Source organism: Oryx dammah, unplaced genomic scaffold, assembly GCF_014754425.2.
Source record: "Oryx dammah isolate SB20612 unplaced genomic scaffold, SCBI_Odam_1.1 HiC_scaffold_14, whole genome shotgun sequence".
In the NCBI taxonomy this organism is placed as follows: Eukaryota; Metazoa; Chordata; class Mammalia; order Artiodactyla; family Bovidae; genus Oryx; species Oryx dammah.
This window is the reverse complement of record NW_024070198.1, coordinates 42,739,996-42,762,036: the sequence shown is the minus strand read 5'-3', so window position 1 is coordinate 42,762,036 and position 22,041 is coordinate 42,739,996. Positions and strand designations below refer to the sequence as shown.

At 51.3% G+C, this 22,041-nt stretch overlaps 1 protein-coding gene across 3 annotated transcripts in view; it reads right to left on the bottom strand.

Annotated features, from left to right (window-relative positions):
• Positions 1 to 22,041, bottom strand: part of LOC120873856 (phospholysine phosphohistidine inorganic pyrophosphate phosphatase) — a 125,674-nt gene that overhangs the window by 75,861 nt on the left and 27,772 nt on the right. For 2 of the 3 annotated variants that reach the window (XM_040254834.1, XM_040254835.1), the window contains exon 6: positions 6,014 to 6,105. In XM_040254834.1, coding sequence (XP_040110768.1) covers positions 6,014 to 6,105 — 92 coding nt within the window. Of the gene's footprint in view, positions 1 to 5,771; positions 5,914 to 6,013; positions 6,106 to 22,041 lie in introns of those variants that run through there. The other variant, XM_040254833.1, reaches the window with a different exon arrangement.

Genomic DNA, 22,041 nt, shown 5'->3' with positions numbered 1-22,041 from the left:
GGTAATGCTGCCATCCCAGGGATGGCGGTGGGGGAGTGGGACCGGAAGGACAGAAACATCCCACAGGCGCCCATTTCAGGGCTGCAGACTCAGGGCGAGTGTGTGGCTTTACTGAGCCCCGGGCTCTGGCCCCAGCAGTGCTGTCTGCAGCCGCCCCGGCTTGTCTCCAGGGACAAGCACTCACCCCTCTCCAGGCTGCCCATTCTATTCTGGGACCGCTCTGATACACCTTCGGGGCAGCCTCCTCTGAGGTTAAACGAGGATCCTTCCAACGCTTTCCAGAGCAGAGAGAGTGAGCCAGCAGGGCTGTGAGCTGAAGCCCACTGTCAAGGTCTCTATTTGCCTCTCAGCAAGGGCAGCGTGGGAAAGTCTAACATTTTTAGCATAGAGACCATACTTTTCTGGGGAGGTTTTTTTGTTTTTTTGCAGGTCTGGTAGTTTTTGAATACTGTGGGTTATGATGGAATATTATAGATACTATATTGAAGATGCTCTGGATTCTGTTTTTTAATTTTGGAAATAAAACGGTAGGCAGAAATGAAAAGAAATACAAATTACAATAAAATAATTTACTCATCTAAATGCTAACATTGCAAGGACTATTTTAAAAAGTTGGGGGGCAGCATGGAGACGGGGGTTTGCACACCACACAAGCAGGAAAGGAGAGCCTGCAGACAGAGAGAGAAAGGAAGAGACTCCCAGCTGCGGTGTTTGAGCACACCACGTTATCCACCTGCGTAAAGCAGCAGCACCCTGGGACGGGTTCCCCAGTGGGCACGCATCATGGTCGACCCGCCCGGGGGAGACCTCAGCAGCTTTCTGGACCAACCTCGTGGTACCACACTGCTCCTGGGGCATCGTTAACCAAAACGCTAATTCACTGGCCCGCTTGACTTCAAAGGCCAGAGGTGGGACCAGCTTCAGGCAGAGCCAGATCCAGGTGCTCAAATAATTGGGGCTCTCTCTTCCTTTCCCTCTCTCTCTGTCTCCAGGCTCTCCTTTCCTGCTTGTCAGCTTCCCCCTTAGACCAGGCTTTCCCCTGGAATGACACAGATGGCTACTGGTACTTCTCAGCTTCTATTTCACTGGCGACTTTCCTAGGGGTTCTCGAAAATCCCAGGCCCAGCTCGGATCACACACCCATTTCTGTGGCCAGGAGCTCTGCATGCTCCAGACTGACCCAGCCTGAGGCTGCCTGCTGGGCTGACCGCTGGTCTACTGATGTCCCACGGTGGGGTTGTCCCCAGACCCTTCCCCAGCTGGCAGCCAGGATGGAGCCCGCGGGACCCAGGGGTGAGGCCCCCAAGCCCGGCACTAACTGGTTCTCCACAGCTGGGCGGCCGGGCTGCGGCCGGGCAGTAGCTGGCCATCTCCAGTCTCTGTGCCCAGCCTTCAGCCCCGCCTAAAGCTGTGTAGAGCCCCCTCCCCGGCCGGGAGCGTCTCCCAGAGGCCCGAGGCTCAGGAGCGCTAACTCCACAAGGCAGAGGGTCCCGCCTGGAGCACACGTGCTCCATGATGGGACCAGGGTTGGTGGGTTCCCGACCCCTGGGTCTGCCAGCCTGGCCACCACCCACAACCCTGGCCTCCAAGAGTCTCATGGTGACAGCTGTGACTGCTGGAAAGCCAATGCCCAGGTTCGCTCACTTCCTTCAAATACCACCTGGCCCTAGAAGAAAACTCCATCTCATTCCAAAGAGGAACCAGAGCCTCCTAAGAAGCTTTGAAGTCAGTGGCTGCAAAGTGATGGGAGACAGGGTCAAGGGCCAGGCTCGGGCAGCCGCTGTGTCAGGGCCAAGTCAGACCTGGCGGGTTCCACGCCAGCCTCTGGTTCCACCACCAGATTCTCTGCGCTCCACATCCTCCAGCCTTGTGCAAAGTGGCTGGAATCTGCCGGCCCCCCTCACTCCCAGCTAAGAGAACAGTGACTATGGGGACCCTAGCCCCAGCCCAGCTTCGGTGTGGACGGAGCGCCAACCCCAGTCGAGGGCCCCTCCCAAGTCCAAAAGGGCAAACTGCTTGTCAAGAATGTTCTGGGCTCATAAAACGTCATCCAGCCATGAGTAAATAACAAGAGGACACCCAGAGCAGGCTCCACGCGGCCAAGTTACTGACACAGCACGACCAGCGTGGGCCCTGCTGTGTGACGCCTGCTGTGCAGCGTGCAAGGGGCAGCCATCCAGGGGTCCTTGCTCCGTTCCTGGCATGTCCCCGGGAGGAGGGGTCAGGTGGGGCTGTCAGGAGGTGTGAAGGGTCAGCGAGATGTCCTGAGCGCCTCCTCCTCCACTGGGGAGACGGCATCTCGCTGCTGGGAAGGACGTCTCTAGCCTGAATTGGTCAAAATAAGGGGACACAGGGCCCGGCTCCCAAGGAAGATGAGGCCTGTCCTTAGGAGAGAGGAAGAGGGCCATGGTGCCCGGGGGTGGGGGCGGCAGCTCTCCCAGCCCAGCCCCGCATCACTCAGCCCCCGAGCCCTGCCTGCGCCCTGAAGCGCGGCTGGGACCATGCCTCCTGCGGCTCGTGGAATCTGACCGCAAGGTCTCGGGGTTCCCAGGAAGAAGACAGAGGCAGAAGCACCCACCTGGGGGTGGAGCAGGCCCCAGCCCAGCCTCTGCCAAACCTCGCCAGGTGGCCTGGGGCAAGGCTGTAGCCAACTCAATTGGCAAGGCCTCTGGTAGCGGGGGAGCCTGCAGCCTGATCTCCAGGACTCACTGGAACCGTGAGCACCTGTCACTGAGGGGCTCAGGGCCCCGGGGGAGTCGGGATGGGACCTTACAGAGCTAGAGGAGCAGCGGCTTCTGGCTTCAGGCTGGAAGGTTCTGCCGACAGCCCTGGTGTGTCACACATGCCAGGAAGGGGCAAGCAGGGAGAACGCCCGAAAAGCCTTTACCTGCCGGCCGGGTGAGAACCACACCCTGGCTGGGCTGGACTTCCAGGCAGAGCAGGTACGATCAGCAAGCTTTGTGTGGTTTCAGCCATGACTCTGCTGCCCTGCTGGGCGGGTCATGTTTGCACGCCGTCTGCCCTGGGAGCTTCGCTGGCTCCAGACGCTGGGGTTGCTGGAGGGGGCCCGGCCCCCTTCCTGCAGGCCCTGAGCCTTCCTGCCGGTAACGGTAGGGGCAGGCCTTATGAAGCCCTCCTTCCGAAGCTCAGGCCCCCATGACCTCGCCCCACTCTGACACTTCACCCTTTTCTCTTTGGGCCATTTTGCGATACAAGCAGGAAGGAGAGAGGAGGACGAAGACATGGAAGGTCACAGGGAGACCTCTCAGCCATGGGCAAGTCCAAGTCCCACGCCCCTAGCAGTGCTGCAGCCGGACCCACAACCTCGTACATGCACGTGTGTGTGTGTGCGCGTGTACAACCAGAAGGTGCTGGCCTGAGGGGCACCTGCAGTGGGGCTGTCCAGAGGCCACGAGCGCCACCCACTCAGTCCCAGAGAGAGGCCGGACCCCCATCAAGATTCACACTTGTTCAGCCTCCCCATGCAGCCCTCGGCCTCCAGCCAGTGGAGAAGCCACGTGGCCCAGCGTGAGCACCCGGCTCCTCACTGCAGGGCTCTCTGCACCTGTGCCCCGGGACAAGGCCAGCCTCCACCCGCCTCGAGCCCTCAGTGCAGTCAGGGCTGGGCCAGGGCCACTAGCAGGGGACACAGCGCACCCACTCGGGCCACTCAGAGGAGAGGCCCAGTGCACAGTAAGGACGCCTCACTGTCCCCGCCCAGCTCCTGTCTAGTGCAGACATGGGCCACGACGACCTTCAGACCTAGGGGTGGGGGTGGGGGGTTGGAGGGTTGGAATGCTGGCCCAGTCCCCAGGGTGCCAAAGTGCCAAGGCTGCTCACTGGCCCCAAGCCAGCTACAGGGCCTGCCGCGAGCAAGTGCCACACAGGCCTCGTGCACCAAGAGTGCCATCTGCAGGGAGAAGGCGGCCGTGCAGGGGCCCCGCTGTCCACCAGAAAGGCACCTGGACGGGTGCGAGCGGCGAAGCGAGCCAGGACCCTCTAGTAGCCGTGTTGCCAAGAATGAGAACAAGCAGGTGAAATTAACATAAGGCATCAGGACTGCAACATGTGATCGGTATGAAATATTACGAACGGGCCTTTTCACATTCTTCTCCCACCGAGTCCTTGAATTCTCGTGTACGCCCACTGCTAACCCAGCTTCATCTCCAGGGCTCCCCAGCACCTGCGGCTTGTGGCCACTGCATTAGACAGTGAGGCACTGGAGAGCAGAGACGCCACAGGACGTGGCTCGAGAAGGAGGCAGCTGGAATACTATCTTGGTTTTGTAAAATATCCAAATGTTACCAGAATATCCGTATGTCGTCAATTAGGCTGACTGTTGATCGGTTTCTCTCTCCAGTAGATGGCGCGACAGGGGCCTCAGAAAAGTGCTGACCCCAGCGGTGTGCAGTGGGACACAGCTGCCCCCATGCCCACCTGCCCACGGGTGGGCTTCCTGACCACACATGTGGACCTTCCTCAGGGACTGAGCAACCTAGGGGCACATGTGGGGCCTGGGGCAAAGGCAGGACCTTCTCAGTTACAGGGGCACGGCTTGGGCTGGCCAGAAAGACCCCAACCACGGCTACATTTAATCCCAGCAGACATGTTTTTCTTCCTAAGAAATCAGAAATAGCCCAGTACAAAAAAAAAAAAAAAAACACGACATGGTTCTCACTCTTCACTCCGCTCTGAGCCTCAGCATCGTGTTCTTAGCAAGGAGGCCCCACTCCTGTGCTTGTGCTTACAGGAGCTCCTTGGGCCAGACTGGCTCCTGACAGGTGGCAGCAGGGACTCAGCAGCACTGTCCAGCAGAGCATCAGGGCGCCAAGTCTTCCTGCTCAGCAACTCAGAGGGAGGGGGACAGAGGACCGCGGAGGAGAGAATGTTGACAAGGCTTTGAGTCGGACATAAGCTGGACATAGCCCAGGAGATCCAGGAAATCCTAGAAACCCTCATTTGAGGACGTCGGGGAGAAAGGAGGTCCAAATTTCAAGGCATGCTGGGGGCTTCAAGGGGGGCCTCTGACACCCTGGGAGGGCCAGAAAGAGGCTGGAAGGGACTTCTTGGCCCCAGACCCCCAGGTACACTAAGACTTGCTCACTCATCTGGCGTTCCCCCACCTGTCCCAAACCCAAAGTCCCCCTGGGTCTCTCACACAGGAGACGGGCCTCAGAGTGAGGGTCAGACCCTCGAATCGACTCCTCTGACCCGGTCTAAGCAGATTGCTCAGAGCTGATGTGGTCCATCCTCACCACCCCTACCCCACATCCAAATACCCAAGGCAACCACATTTTAAGTAAGTCTCTGCAGCATCCACAAAACCGTACTTCCTCTGAATGGCCACAGTCAAAACCACCTAGAGTCAGGCAGGACAACACTCTGATGTCTGAGCGGGCGAGAGAGCCACACTCGGACGCCGCAGGGCACCTCCACACGCAGCAAGGGCCTGGACCCTGACAGGCACCCGGCGGCAACCCACGCGAGGCCAGGCTGACTTCCCGGCAGAGAAGACACTCTGGAGATGGAGGCTCAGCTCCCAGATGTCCCTGACTCATCCCTGACCACACACAGGTCAGCTTTAGGCGAGAGAGCCAGACACATGGAGGAAAAGGATGGGTAGTGACCAGAGGAGTCGTGCGCACAGCAGCTGTAACCTCTGAGCAGAGCGACCCGTCTGCCACGGGGCCAAGCGCACGAAGCCCAGGCTGTGCAGGCAGCGGGATCTGCGGCCGACCAGAGCCTTCAGTGCGTGGTCTCCGCATGGCACCCTTCTCCAACCCCAGGTCTGAAACTCAGACCCCGTATCGAAAGCTGCTTTCCCTACCGCTCTCCGCTATTAAACAGGCACCCAGGCCTGTCCAGGGGGCAGTTACCAAAAAGTCACCAGATGCCCACAATCTGCTCTTCCATCTGGAAGGAAGAACGCCCTTTATTTTGGAGACGAAAAACAAAACCCTGGAATCCACGAGGCAGGCAGGCTGACGGAGGCAGGCTCCCATGGGGCACTTACCTGAACTTCCCAGTCCGCACCTGCAGGGCTCTCATCCCGTACCGCTGGGCACCGCCCACGTCGCCCACGATGTCGTCCCCGATCATGATGGCCTGTCGGGCAGATGGTAAAAGGCGCTGAGAAGCGGTGTCGGGACAGCTTTCTTCCTGCCCTCCCTCATCTTTTCTGACATCATAAACCTCTTGATTTGATGTTTCAAACCACCATCGTACACATTAAACAAGGTAATACTGTCGTCATACTGACTAAAAGTCAACCCGCTTAAATATATCTTGCACTGCCTGCCATGGGCTGCAGCTCTGAATGGTACATATTTACAGAACGTAAAATCAACCAACAGGTATCAAAGTGATACAAGGTGGGCTTCCCTAGTGGCTGAGCGGTAAAGAATCCGCCTGCAAATGCAGGGCACGCAGGTTCAATCCCTGATCCGGGAAGATCCCCCATGCCGAGGAGCAACTAAGCCCGTGCGCCACAGGTACCGAGCCCGGGCTCCAGCGCTGGGGAGCCACAGCTACTGAGCCCGGGCTCAAGCGCTGGGGAGCCACAGGTACTGAGCCCTAGAGCCCTAGAGCCCCTGCTCGCAACGAGAGAAGCCGCCACAATGAGAAGTCCACGCTCCACAACCAGAGAGCAGCCCCGGCTCCCCCAACTAGGGAAAAGCCCGCGCAGCAATGAAAACCCAGCACAGCCAAAAATAAACACACAGGTGCCACAGGGACACACGGGGGGTTGGCACTGTCCCACCTCTGCTCGAACACAGGCTGGATTTTACCGCCAGCCAAAACCTCTGCAGGTTGGGGCTCAGCTGATAAGAATCCACCTGCAATGCAGGAGACCTGGGTTTGATCCCTGGGTTGGGAAGATCCCCTGAAGGAGGGAAAGGCTACCCTTTCCCTCCAGGCCAGTATTCTGGCCTGGAGAATTCCATGGACTGTAAAGTCCATGGGGTTGCAAAGAGTCAGACACAACTGAGTGACTTTTACTTTCACAAATACTCTGTAACCAGGTTATTTTGTAAAAGCTAAGCGAATTTCTGGCCAATGTTTGTAGCCCCAAGGGAGAAGCTTTTACTTTCAATGCTGAGTTTATCACTTATAAAAAACAAAAAATTTATACAAACAGAAATACACACACACACGCACGAAACACTCACAGCCTGGGTATCATTTCTAAAAGCAGCCCCTTCCCACCTGAAACAACTCGAAAACCAGACAAACCAGATGCAATCACAGTTTTCAAGACACTGGACATCAGGCAGTGAGAGACAAGTGCTGAGATACAGGAGAGACAGTCCTGCGAATTCCCCCGGGGACTGCCTTCAGGGTTTCCAGACTGTGAGCACAGGGAGGGGGAGTCAGGCAGAGCCCGGATCCCCTGAATTGAGCAGGTGCTGGGAGACCAAGGCAGGGTATCGGAGAAGAGCAGGCACTGGGAGAACAGGGAGATCCACGGAGGGTCCCCCCCGAAGGATGCAGTGTTGGGCAGACTGCTGGTGAGCACAGGTGAGTGAGGAGACCACCCGAGGCCAGGGAAAGAGTCACACCAAAAATTAAAACAGAGCCGGGACCTCCTGCGGAATTGGGGAATGGCGCCTGTTCCCACCAATCAGACTGGAAAGTCAGACTGGAAAACGTTATAATGCACAGGGCACCGGGGAGCATTCGGAGAAGCGTCTCGACTCAGCAGTGAGGAATACCCAGCCCTAGAGTAAACCCTGCTCTGTGCTGCCTCCCTCATTTTAAAAGCAAGATCTGGAAGGATCGAACTATTCCCAAGTGACTTGACTATATCCCAGAACAAAGCACAAAAGTATTTCCCAGGTGGCACTAGCGGTAAAGAGAGGTGGGTTCAATCCCCTGGGGGAGGGCATGGCAACTCACTCCAGTATTCTGGCCTGGAGCATTCCATGGACAGAGGAGCCTGGCGGGCTTCAGTCCGTGGCGTCACAAAGAGTCAGACACGACTTAGCACCCACACAAAAATGTCCAGCACTCAGAAAGATAAAATTTAATAAAAATGAATCCCATCCATGCAAAGATGACAAATAATCACACACAATGAAGAGGAAAATCAACCAAAACTGAACTGGAACTGACCCAGATGTAAGAATTAGCAGACAAGGGCACTGAAGCAGTTGTTATAACGGTATTCCATATGTTCCCAAAGTTAAGTAGAGACAAATATCCAAATCAAGCTTCTAAAAGGGAAAACTAAAAAAAAAAAAAAATAAAAGGGAAAACTACAATGTCTGGAAGGAAACACAAAAACACTTGATGAGATTAAATCCAGGTAAGACAATGAGGAAAAAAAGATTAATGAACTTGAAGACACAGCAATAGAAATGATCCCAAATGAAACACAGAGAAAAAAAATATATATTTTTTTAAGAAAATGACCAAATGATGAAACTTCAAAAGGCCTGGTGTAACAGGAATCCCTGAAAGCAAGATGTTCAGAGAGGAGACGGAAACAATTTTTGATGAAATACTGTCTGAAAAATTTCCAAACTCAACAAAAATGATAAATCTACAGCTCCAAGATCCCAATCAATACCAAGTCCAAGAAACATGAAGAAAGTTACATTGAGGCACAACACAGTCAAACTGCTCAAAACCAACGACAAAGAGAAAAACTTAAAAACAGCTGGAAGACAGAGAGTGAACTTATGGTGGCTGGCGGAAGGACTGGGAGGGGGGATAGAGAGTTTGGGATGAGCAGGTGTACACACTGCTATATTTAAAGTGGATAACCAACAAGGACACTTAAGAGGCCCAGACCACAGAACTGCTCAACAGTTACCAACCAAGAGTCGGGGACGAGCGGCGCAGTCAGTATTCGTGCTGCTGAAACCTGGTAGGTGTCCTTTCAACATACCAACCTGTGCGATGAATATTACCATTTAAACGGATTCATATTCTTTACGTGAAAGTGAAAGCCGCTCAGTCATGTCTGACTTCTTTGCGACCCCATGGACTATACAGTCCACAGAATTCTCCAGGCCAGAATACTGCAGCGGGTAGCCTTTCCCTTCTCCAGTGGATCTTCCTGACCCAGGGATCCAACTGGGGTCGATTCTTTACGTAAATAAATGTATTTTTAAAGAAGAAAAAGAGCAGCCTCCCTCACTCAACTACCACACTGATTAAAAGCCTCAAAATATTTTCAGGAAATGATTCTGCTAGTGCAAGTCAAGTCTAACACATCAGACACCAAACGCATTCCAGACACGCTCCCAAGTCTGATCAGAAATGTCCTTGGTCGGAGGTCAGACAGCCTGAGGAACTGGGCTCCTGGGGCACAGTGAGTGTCCCGATGTTGATGGGGAGACAGGCTTTGAAACTGACAATTATTCCACAAGTTTCTCTGAAATTCAGATGCTGGGTAGGGCCAACCAGTGAACAAATGCAGAAACCAAAGCCAAGAAAAGTAAAAATGATGACCGTGAAGCAGTCACAAACTAGGGGACTCTTACCCATCTATTTGAACTCTGCCTGTGAGGAGTCCAGATGGAATGTCCCTTCCATCTCGGAGTGGTAGGGGTGGAGACAGGGAATACAGAGGCCGGCCCCATGTGGCCAGCACACTTGTCAGACTGAGCTCAAGGCTCAGATGGGGCCAGAGAAAGTCGGCCCGAGGTCCCAGCTGTGCGATAGGCTAGCCCTGCAATCTCGTGATCCACTGCAGTCTGTACAATGGGTACAACTAATGTGATATTTAAACAGAAACATGAAAGTTAAGCATCCAGGGCAGTGCCTGGACATAATAAGCTATCTGGACATGTTTAAAAGGAAAATATATTAGGAAACATTTTATTGAGGAAACTCCTAATCTAGCCCCATTACAGACAGTCCATAGTCCTCACAATGGGCCTCCCGCACTCCAGCCCTTCTGTATCAGGTCCTCTATGGGCTGGGCGGTGGGGACTCAGTGACTTAGAAACACAGTCCCTGCGCTTGTGAAGCTCCCAATGGAAGGCAGAAGACAGATGCTCATGAGGGAACTTCACACACACGTTCCCAGGACCCGCGATAAAGCACAGGGAGGAAAACAGCAGGATATAGTCAAGCCTGACCTCGTGGGGCTCGCAGTGGTCAGGGAAGGCTTCCTGGAGGAGGTGAGGTTTTGAGTTTGGATCTGAAGGGAATGAGGTGTCAACCAGGCTAGGGGGTATAGGAGGAGGAAGGGTGACAGCCTCCCCCGAAGAAGACACCACATGTGTGTCAACCACAGGTCAATAAACCTGAAGCAAATGTCCTTGGAAGCGTCTCCTGAATGGGCCTTCAAATAATGAGGACTCACGAGGTGCTTGCGGACAAGGGGACAAAGGCTGAGCGGGTGCCGCCCCGGGCGCCAGGGAGGCAGCTTCAGGTGAACACGAGGGTTTTCTAATAATTACCACAGACTGCCTCAGAGGTACCAGGCCCTGGTCACTTAGTCATATTCCAGCAGAGACCAGGGGGACCTCTGTCAGAGAAGCTACTGCAGGACAAGGGCCCCAGGGAGCTTGAGCAGGTGGCTGATGACCACGAGGGCTGAGAATTCCGCTCACCGCTACGAGCTGCGCCCCCTGCAGGACATACGAGGTACCCGACATATACTTCATTTCGTCCCAAACATCACACACCTCTGGGCTTTCCTCCACCCAAACTCATGTTCGCCAACGTGCGTTACACATACTATTGATGCACGATTTGATTTTAGGTAGAACAGGATGTACATTTTTAATACAACCATTAGCAGTTATTTTTAGAGTAATCTATTTATGGTGATGATTCTGGTTTCCCATTTAGAGTAGGAATCAAAAGTTTCTTTTAGAATACACTTAAGTATATAGAATGAATCAATTTAAAGAAACATTTAAGTTAATAATAGTGCTGCAGGCAAGTATTCTGATATGGCAAAGCTGGAATTTTTTTTTTTTTTTTCCTAGAAAGTGATGCTGGGGAAAACACCGTCAAATCCAAATAGGTTCATTTTCGTGTCTACAAGCTCCCATGCAGTGTGTGGAAATCATCCATCACCCAAGAAGAAACAACCAGTGGCAACCCACGTTCCCTGAAGTGGGACCCGCCCCAGAAATGCTGCACATACACGTGAGTCTAAGGGGACCTGCAAGGCCAAGTCACCTGGGCAAACACACAGCTCACCGGGCAGGAGAGGGCTGGGGCATGGGGGTACCTGGCCTAGGCAGCAGGCTGGCCTCAAGCTCCAGTGGGAGATTCTGTTTTGACTTCTCAGTGAATTGTCCTGACACTGACAGGTCAGCCTCTAAAACATCCACTGCGGTTCCAGCTTAGGACCCTGTCCTCTGCTGCCAGGGATCCCGGGGGCCACCCTGATAAAAGGCTCCTTGGAAATGAAATGGTCTTCCAATTATTAAACGTCATGCCTGGCATCTTTCTCGCTCTGGGGAAAATACAATTTTGCACACACATACACACACACACTTGTGCATGCAGCAGAAATTCCTCCCCACTCAGAACAGCGGCTCTGGGCCTCTCTGCGTGAGAACGTTTGCGGGTGGGACCCGTGGAGGCAGAACCAGGGAAACCTGGGCCATTGGAAGAAGCTCATCGAGGAGCAGCAGCTACGGTTCTGCCTGATAACCCAACGGCTAAGCCCTGGCAGAGCCCAGCGCCGTGGCTGGGCGGAGGGGAGGGGCAGGGTGCAGGACCCCGGGGTCTGCAGCCGCAGGCGCAGCGAGGCCTGTCTGGACCAGCTTGTGGGCTCCGCATACCAAACGCGCTCCAGCCCCTGGGGAATCTCACAGATTTACTATCGGTGAAGGGCAATAACCACACAAGGAGGAGCAATTATTGCCAAATCATTTAGGATTTAAAAAATCATTGGCAAGAAGATAGAGGTCAAGAGGTGCGCTGTCGGGGGAAATAAAAAAACCCTACCTGTCAGGCCTGGCTTGCACTTCCTTTCTGACTGCAATATGGTGCAGGGAAGACGGAGACCCGCACACCAAGCGGTCGGCTCCCAAGGGACAGAGATGCAGGAGTCGGAGGCAGCACCAGAGCCCTTGAGGGAGGTTTTCAGGTCTGGGTTCAAGATGCAGAACTCATTTGTCCTTCTTAAATATCTCTCTGCCCAAATATCTGTCTGTCTCCTCTTCCCGCCATCCTGGGTGCCAGGGGAAGAACCCATTCCAGCAAGTGGCGATGTTTGGAACACAACTTCCAGTGAACGCCAAAGAGCTTTCCCAAGAAAGTTCACTTCTCATGAAACGTCTAGTGATTCCCAGGCTCTGCCAGGAGGAACACTTCTCCCCACCATGGGGTACCAAACAGCAGGGCTGGTGGTGAAGGAGCAGGGGACTCAGCCTGCACTTCAGCCCTGCGGGACTCGGACCCCTACTTAGAGCCGCCTCGAGAAAACACCTAGCTCTGGGAGGAGTCCCAGACCCTCAGCCTGCAGGCTCACATCTGGAGGCCGGTCATCGCTGAGGCAGCTCCCCCAGCGTCTGACACATTCGTAAGGAATATATCAACACAGCAAAACTCCAGGTCGCTATGTTATATAAAGTAAGAAATAACGATATTGGTGAGGATGTTGGGAAATGAGCACTTGCAAGTACAGCTGGTGAGGAAGCCGAATCGCTATGGCGTTTCTGAAATAGAAATGAACAGTGTGCATCATGGCATGGCAACCACACCCCCGGGATTTCTAGGAAAACAATTTAAAGTGTACCAAAGGAATACGAGGGTGTTCACAAGGCTTATGTGCAAGAGGGAAACTGGAAGCAATCTAAATGTCCAACTCCTGAAGACTGTGAAAGCATGTTACGGTAGCAAGGGGCTGGGAGAACAGACCTGTGCTTAAGAACATTATGGTAGTCCCTGTGATAGAATGCTCTGTAGCCACAAAAATTACTTTGTGGAAGTGCCTGAATTTGCACAAAGCAAACTGTTCCCAAAGTTACAGGGCAGGGATGGGAATCAGGTTTCAAACAGCAGATGCAGGATTATCCAACTTTGTTAAAAACGTGTGTATGCATGCATGCTAAGTTGCTTTAGTCGTATCTGACTCTTTGCGACCCCATGGACTGCAGCCTGCCAGGCTCCTCTGTCCATGGGATTCTCCAGGCAAGAATACTGCAGTGGGTTGCCATGTCCTTCTCCAGGGGACCTTCCTGACCCAGGGAACGAACCCATGTCCCTTACGTCTTCTGCAGTGATGAGCAGGTTCTGTACCATTAGTGCCAGCTGGGAAGCCAGAAGCCCCCAGAAATGTGTGCACAGACCCCCTGCCCCCCACAAATTGGAAAGATTAAGTGTGATTTGTGTTATTCCAGGTTAGGGGATGAACATTTTTTTTTTCCCTTGTACTTTCTGAATTTTATCCACCTCCTTTAATAAATATGAGTTACCTCATCATCAGATTTTTTTATTTTTAATTGTATTTTGAGGAGAAGGAAAGCAAAATCTACTTTAAAAGGTGTTAGGGGAGGAAACGTCTTAGGGAAAAGCTGAGAAAGGAGGTTTTTAAGGTCCCTTATGTCTGAGAAAAAGCACAAAGGCAATCCCAGGTGTGGCATTTCCTGGAACCGCCCCCCGTCCACCACCACCACCCAGGGCTGGAGGCAGAGCCAAGTTCAAAGCTGGGCTGCAGCAGCTTGGACCCTGTCTCTCCCGGTGCTCCCAGCACCCCAGCAAGTCGTCCCCAAGCTGACACCCAAAGACCACGCACCCAGCTGGTGGGGAGGATGGGCTGGAAGAAGGCTCGGCCGACAAAAGGGAGAGACGGGCCTTCCATGCAGACGTTCACGCCACACCCACAGGCCTCCCCGCCAAGGGCACAGACTGTCCTTATGGCCCACACTTCGAATGAATGCCCTGAGAACCAGGAAACAAAATGACGCAGCAAAGTCCTTGTCTTATGCCTGGCTCTCTTTGAATAAACCCACAAACCTCATCCCCACCCCCCTTTTTTTTTCTGGATGCGCTAGGTCTTGGTTGCGGTATGCAGGATCTAGTTCCCTGACCAGGGATCGAACCTGGGCCCCTGCGTTGGGAGCACAGAGTCTCAACCACTGGGCACCACGGAAGTCCCCTCGTCCCCACCGTCGATAGGCTATCCTCAGAGTACTCACCCTTACCACCTGCCATCTTGCCTAGCTTTATTTTCTACATTCTGCCAACAAGACATATTTTAACATTTTTTTTTCAAAATGGAATATATCACACTACTAAATACACCTTTTCAAAGCTAAGTGTTCTGGCATGTTGCTGCCACCACCCTGAGAACTGGGGAGCAGCAGAGACCCAGAGGGACTGGGGGCCTCGCTCCACTTCTGCAGAGGAATCCTAGTTCCAACAGCAGCTTTCATGTGACCGCCCCACAGTGCCCTGGTTTTCAACTGGGGGCGATTTTGCTCCCTGGGACATCTGGCAACATCTGGGAACACCTGTGGCTTCACAGTTGGGGGACGATGGGGGTTGAAGAAAGAAAGTGAAGTCACTCAGTCATGTCCAATTCTTTGCGACCCCGTGGACTACAGCCCACCAGGCTCCTCTGTCCATGGGATTTTCCAGGCAAGAATACTGGAGTGGGTTGCCATTTCCTTCTCCAGGGGATCTTCCCTACCGAGGGATCGAACCCAGGTCTCCCACATTGTAGGCAGATGCTTTACCGTCTGAGCCACCAAGGAAGTTGGGGGACGATGTGGGTTACCCTCACCACAAATGATGATCTGGCCCCAAAATGTCAACAGTGCCAAGGCTGAGAAACCCTGCCCTAACTTTAAGATGGGAACGCAAGCACACGATGGGGGACTGGAGTAAGGATTTCATGAACTACGCGGGAATGTGACAGGTCCCAGGTGTGCCCGGCACATGTGGCGCTCGAGCCTCAGGTTCCTCATCTGTGAAATGGGTGTCCTCAGCATCCAGGCTGCCGAGCACTGGCTTCTGGCGCTAAGCACTCTGGTCTGAACAGTCTCCATTTCCATTAAACACGCACAGTTTACAGGTGATGGAGTTTCTCAGGATCATGGAAAACTGCCAAAACCTTCACATCATTTGGGCTTTGGTATGTAGCAATAAAACCACCCACTGATTCAGAAGCCTTCAACTATGAGAATTAGGTATTTCTAGAAGTAACCTTTTGGAGAAGGCAATGGCACCCCACTCCAGTACTCTTGCCTGGAAAATCCCATGGACGGAGAAGCCTGGTAGGCTGCAGTCCATGGGGTCGCTAAGAGTCGGACACGACTGAGCGACTTCACTTTCACTTTTCACTTTCATGCACTGGAGAAGGAAATGGCAATCCACTCCAGTGTTCTTGCTTGGAGAATCCCAGGGATGGCGGAGCCTGGTGGGCTGCCGTCTACGGGGTCGCACAGAGTCGGACACGACTAAAGCGACTTAGCAGCAGCAGCAGCAGCAGCAGAAGTAACCTTTAAGGTATGTTATATTCTTTGCCTTATTAGTGAATCCCAGAAAGGCCCTGGTTACCTCAAAGAGGCCGGCCTTTCCAATCTATTAGAGTAATCCCGGCAATCTGTTATTTCTAGGCTATCAAGGAAAGGTTAAAACGAAAATTGGATTTGGGGAGTTATAGCCATTCCGAGTGAAGGTGGAAAACTCCTCGGCAGCGAGAAGCGGCTCTGGGCTTGGGAAGAAGCAGTTATCAAGGGAAATGACTGGTGATAACTTTATTGATTAAAGCAGCTTGAAAAATGTAAGGTTTGCCACAGCCTGGCACTTGAGCGGCAAGATAGCCCCTCGCGGGCATTGCTCATTAAAAATAGAGAAGCAGGAGCAGACAATTATTATCCTGTGCATAAGACACAGTTCATTCAAAATGGCCTTGTTTTGAAATACCGCTTTAAAATGTCTACAAATCCTGAGGCTTGAATAACTTAATGGACAATTCAGAAAAAGGGTTGGAGGGGGTGTTAAGAATATGCCATTGCCCATCAGCTGTCAAGAGGGGGAGACAAGAGAGGATGATAACGCGGGAGGGAAGATGCAGCTTTGTCATCTGGGCTCAGGGTCACCAGAGAAAACAGTTCCCTGGTGACCCAGGGCCACAGAGGCTCACATGCCTGGACAGCCACGCCAGGAATTCATACCCCCTAACCCCCACCCCGGTCCCCACGGCCCTGGCATCCGCCAAACGAGAAGTCTGATCAACCTGAACCCTCAAAGGGCCTCGGTGCCTCGTCGAGGGGTGTGGGGAGGGCGGCTTCTCATTCAGAATGTGAAAGATGCTGACCATGAAAGTAACTGGAAAGTGAAGTCGCTCAGTCATGTCTGACTCTTTGCAACCCCGTGGACTGTAGCCCACCAGGCTCCTCTGTCCATGGGATTCTCCAGGCAAGAATACTGGAGTGGGTTGCCATGCCCTTCTCCAGGGGATCTTCCTGACCCAGGAATCGAACCCGGGTCTCCTACATTGCAAGCAGACGCTTTAACCTCTGAGCAACTGGAAAACAGCAAACAAATGAACAAAAGGTGAGAGGGAAGGGGATTAACCAAGGTCAGCTCTGCAAAGACAACTGAGACATTATCACATTTTAGTTCTTCTGGTCTTAATTTCTAGGCAATGACAGTCTGCTATTTTGCTGGTTGGGGGAGGTGGGGGAGACTGCCAACAGATTGCTGTGACCGTAGTGCTGACGTAATTCTAAATACTGATTTTTCTAACTCAAATTACAACAGCAACCTTTCTCCCACTCTATAAAAAATGATCTTAAGAATGTATTCTTTCAAATTCCCTATGAGCAGGATACAAATATTATGTAGTTGCTTATATTTAAGAAATGGAAAGCCAAGCTATGATATTTCTAAAAAAGGACTCTGTGATGAGAAATGGGTGGGACGAGTAGGGAAAGGCCAGAAGCTAGAGGTCCTTGAAAGTATCTTGCTTCATGGATCTGATTTCAGATCCATGTGAATTTTTATGTAACTGTAAAACAAATTTATATGTTGGGAAGCAAATCTCTTAAAAATTGGAAACACAGTGAGTTCAAGGGTCCTGTTGGTGACACACACACACCCCCAGTGAAATAATGGTGGCTTTAAAAAAACAGTTTGGGGGGACTTCCGGGTCCAGTGGTTTAAGAATCTGCTTTCCAAAGCAGGGGATGTAAATTGGATCCCTGGTCAGGGAATTAAGGTCCCATATGCCTCGAGCCCACAACTACTGAAGCCGGTGCGCGGAGATCCCACACTCCACAACCAGAGAAGCCGCTGCGGCGAGAAGCCCGCGCACCGCATCGAGAGGCAGAGGCAGCTCGTAGAAGCTCCTGCCAGTCAAAGATGGGATCCTTTGAACACGAGTAACTGCAACGGAGGAGAACACATCGACTGTGCTTTTACCTATCTATCTATAGTGCTAGAGTTTTAAATCCCCAAGGCACTGGGAGAGTGCTAGAGAGCCAACGCACTCTGAAAGCTCATAGATAATAGCAAAGAAACAGGCATTTGTCTGGAGTTTTGTACATGAACTGTACTTCGGGGGATCAGATGACAGGTGGGGAGTTCCCCCTTACAGAAGTCATCCAGAGAAAAAGAGAAGCAGGAATGACACAGGATTCAAGCATCACCGTTTCGCAGAACTCAGTGGATACACGGGGTCATGTGCCGATCACTCACAGCTGCTAACACCACAGGAGACGCCTGGGCCCTGGAGGAGGATGCACTGTCCCCTGTAAAGCAGTCATCGGAAAACCGAAACAGATGCTCAGGAAGCTTCCGGGTCTAACCATCAACATACAGGAAACCAGGGCGGCATGAGACAGGACAGGCTGAGGCGCAATCTACAAAACCTGGACTGTGCCGAGCTCCCAGGACCAGCGGCCCAGACGCTTCCTCACAACGCTGCAAGGAATCCAAGAGGGAGATGGGGAAGGTATGGGAGCGGACAGATGAGCAAACACCTGGGAATCACACCAACCAGTCACACTGCAAGGACCTCATTCGGGTCCTGATTCAAACAAATTGCAAGCGACGCAACAATTATATGACAATCAGGGAAATGTGAATAACGGCTGGACATTTAAAGGTAATAAGGAATTATTAGTATTATTAACACTTAGACGTCATAATGACACTATCTATGTTTTTAGAAGATTTCCTACCCTAGAGACACTTGGAAATATTTGCAGATGAACCGATGAATTGCATCTGAGGGATGATTCAAAATAAATAGGGGAGAGGGAGAGAAAAGTGCGTAGATTAAACGAGCCGCTGAGTGAAAAAAAGTAAAAGTGTTAGTCACTCAGTCGTGTCTGACTCCTTGTGACCCCATGGACTGTAGCCTGCTAGGCTCCTGCGTCCATGGAATTTTCCAGGCAAGAATACTGGAGTGGATAGCCATTCTCTTCTCCAGGGAATCTTCCTGACCCAGGGATTGAACTCGGGTCTCCTGCACTGCAGGCAGATTCTTTACCATCTAAGCCACCACGGAAGTCCTGAACAAGCAGCTACTCGTCTCCAAAGGGGTCCCAGTGTTCAAACATGGGACAATCCGGGCAAGAAAATGACAGCAGGCATGGGCTGTGACTCATGGAATAAAACAGAGACCCTTGAGTCCATGTTGGAGTAAATTAAAAGGCAAGTGGGAGGAAAGGGAAAGCTCTTCCTTACAGTAAATTCTAATGAATAAATACAGAGGAACTACAGAAATGGAAAATCACCCCTTGGTAAACACCATGGTAACAACTGCTACAAGTACGAGCTGTCCACAGATGCTGAAATCAAGAGAGGAAAAGGATGACTTGTAGCAGGATATTCACATGCGACTGAAACACTTCCCCGCCCCAAGACACTACTGGTCACAAAGGGACAGAGCAACTTTGCAATGGAGAGCAGGGCACCTCCGACGGGGGTCTCAGTGGCCGCCACCAACAATGGGCAGAGTGCCCGCCTGTGCCTCCTGAAGGGACACACCCCCAGGGCCCAGCACTGTGTCTGTGAAACGCATGACCAGGATTAAATATGCCAGAAATGCAAAACTACACTTAAGTCATGAGGAAACAGCAGGGACATTCTATGAAGAAACTGGCCAGTACTCTTCCAAAGGGCTTTCCAGGTGGCGCTACTGGTAAAGAGCCCGCCTGCCTATGCAGGAGACATAAGAGAGGTGGGTTCAACCCCTGGGTCAGGAAGATCCCCTGAAAGAGGGCTTGGCACCCACTCCAGTGTTCTTGCCTAGAGAATCCCATGGACAGAGGAGCTCTACAGGTGGGCTACCGCCCAGGGGTCTGCAAAGAGTCAGACACGACTGAAGTGACTTAGCACGCGTGCACTCTTCCAAAACTACCAGGGTCCTAAAGGACAAAGACAGACAGGAACTGCTCACAGTAAAGGGGGTTGGGGGTGGGGGGGTGGGGGTAAGACACCAATACAGCATGTCCAGAAACAGAGGGTCCCCGGGCTAGTCAACATCGGAGTCAAGGTTGATTTCCCCTTTTATAATCGTCCGTTCTCGTTACGGAAGATGTTAGCCTTTGGGGACGCTCTAAGGACACCTGGGAATTCTCCGCACTATTTTTGCAACCTCTCTCTGAGTGGGAAATTGCTTCAGAATGAACAGTTAAACACAGTTTTTAAAAGTGCTTATTAGCTGATAATTACTGATGGATACCTGGGGTCTCATTATATTCCTCTCTCAATGTCAACAGATATTTGAAACGTTCCATGAAAGAAAGTTAAAAAGAGACTGGTTTAAAAGACAAGACAACCTTATTTGGATTCAATTCAAAGAAATCTACATAAAAGACATTTCTGAGACAGCCAGGGGAATTCAAATATGAGCTGGTATAGATAATACTAAGGAATTACTACTGATTTTGTTAGAGAGGGGGTTTTTTCTTTTAGGTAGGGTTTTTGTTTTTTTTTTCAACATGAAAAAATAAGATAAAAGTTACCAATGTAGCCATTTTAAAGTGTACAAATCAGGGGCATTAAAGTACACTCACAGTGTTGTAAAACCATCACCACCTCTGAGTTCCAGACATTTTTATCACCCCAAAAGGAGACCTCATACCCACTGGCAGTCACTCCCCATTCCTCCCCACTCCCAGCCCCTGGCAACCACTAATCTATGAATATTTTACGTCTCTATGGGTTTGCCTGTTCTGGATATTGGACTTCCCTGGTGGTTCAGCAGTAAAGAATCTGCCTGCCAATGCAGGAGATCTGGGTTCAGTCCCTGGGTCAGGAAGATCCCCTGGAGAAGGAAATGGCAATCCAACTCCAATATTCTTGCCTGAGAAATCCCTCATGGAGAGGAGCCTGGCTTTCTGCAGTCCTTGGGGTTGCAAAGAGTCGGATACAACTTAGCGACTAAACAACAAGTCTGGACACTGCATGTAGTATATAAACATTAAATATATACATTGTGTCCTTTAGTGACTGGCCTCTTTCACTTACCATAATGTTTTCAAGGTTCATCCAGGCAGCAGTATTTTTCATTATTTCATTCTTTTTACGGCTGATATATTCCACTGGGACAATAGACCACATTTCCTTCACCCATTCATTTGTTGATGAACACGTGCACTATTCCCACCTTTTGGCTACTGTGAACAGTGCTGCTATGAACATTCATGTGTAAGTTTTTGTTTGAACATTGGTTTTCAATTCTTTTGGATATATACCTAGCAGTGGAATTGTTGAGGTCATACAAGAATTCCACATTCATCTTACCATGGAACTGTTTTCCATAGTGGCTGTATTTCATAGCGGTTTCTCCATTTTACATCTGTATTCCTATATTTGGGTTCCATTTCTCCACATCCTCCCAGTTCAGTTCACTCAGTTGTGTCCGACTCTTTGCGACCCCATGGACTGCAGCACACCAGGCTTCCCTGTCTATCACCAACTCCCGGAGTTTACTCAAACTCATGTCTATTGAGTTGGTGATATCTTCCAACCATCTCATCCTCTGTCGTCCCCTTCTCCTCCTGCCTTCAACCTTTCCTAGTATCAGAGTCTTTTCCAATGAGTTGGTTCTTTGCATCAGGTAGCCAAAGCATTGGAGTTTCAGCTTCAGCATCAGTCCTTCCAATGAATATTCAGGATTGATTTCCTTTAGGATTGACTTGACTTGACATCCTCCCAACGCTTGTTATTTTCCTTTTAAAACTATTATGGTTGTCCAAGCGGGTGTGAGGTGGGATCTCACTGTGGTTTTGATTTGCATTTCCTGAATGAGAGATAACGCTGAACACCTTTTTGTGTTTTTTCATTACTGTTAAATGCCTTAATGCATTGTAATCAGGTCAAAAACAACCATCGCTTTTTGAAAGGCATACTATGATCTGAAAGGCTATAACATTAAGTATGGAATTTGCTTTATAATATAGCAGCAAAAAAAGTAAATTTCCAAAAAGAACAAAAAGGGATAGAAGAAGGGAATACGATATAATCTTTTAAATGTTGCATCTGCGTGATAGACAGATGAGGAGAATCATTGTGTCTTTCTGCTTTTGAGCATGTTTGACATTTGCCACAATAAAACAAATTTTAACATTTGTCATGACGAACTGAAGTCATGAAAACCAGGTTATTTATTCCTGTCACCTTCACTCATTCAAAACTTGTGTCTTGAATGAGTGAAATAAATTCCTGCTCTACCAGCCTCACAGGGTACTGCCCGTGAGGGACCCCCGAGACCTGCACTTTCTGACTTTCAGGTGAGGTTTGGGTGCTGGGGTTCCAGACTTCCACAGCTGTGTGCTCTTTTTCTAAGCATTGTGAGAGACCAGCGCTCTAGACTGGAACACGTGTGGGAAATTCCGGTCCAAAAGGGAGGAAGCAGCAAGGGGGCCCTGGGGGCACCAGCCTTGCTGACACGGACCCGTGGTGCCCTGTCCAAAACAGACAGCAGGAGCCCCTGGCCGCCTGCAGACGCATACCCGCTGTTTCTCCAACAACGCTGTCAGGACCCCACCGGCCGGAGGGGACCAGCTCACTCTACCTGGGAAGCGGGGTGGGAAGACGCTAAAATCATAACTGCTTTTTTTTTTTCGTTTCCTTTGGAGATGTACGTTTGGAAGGCAACATGTG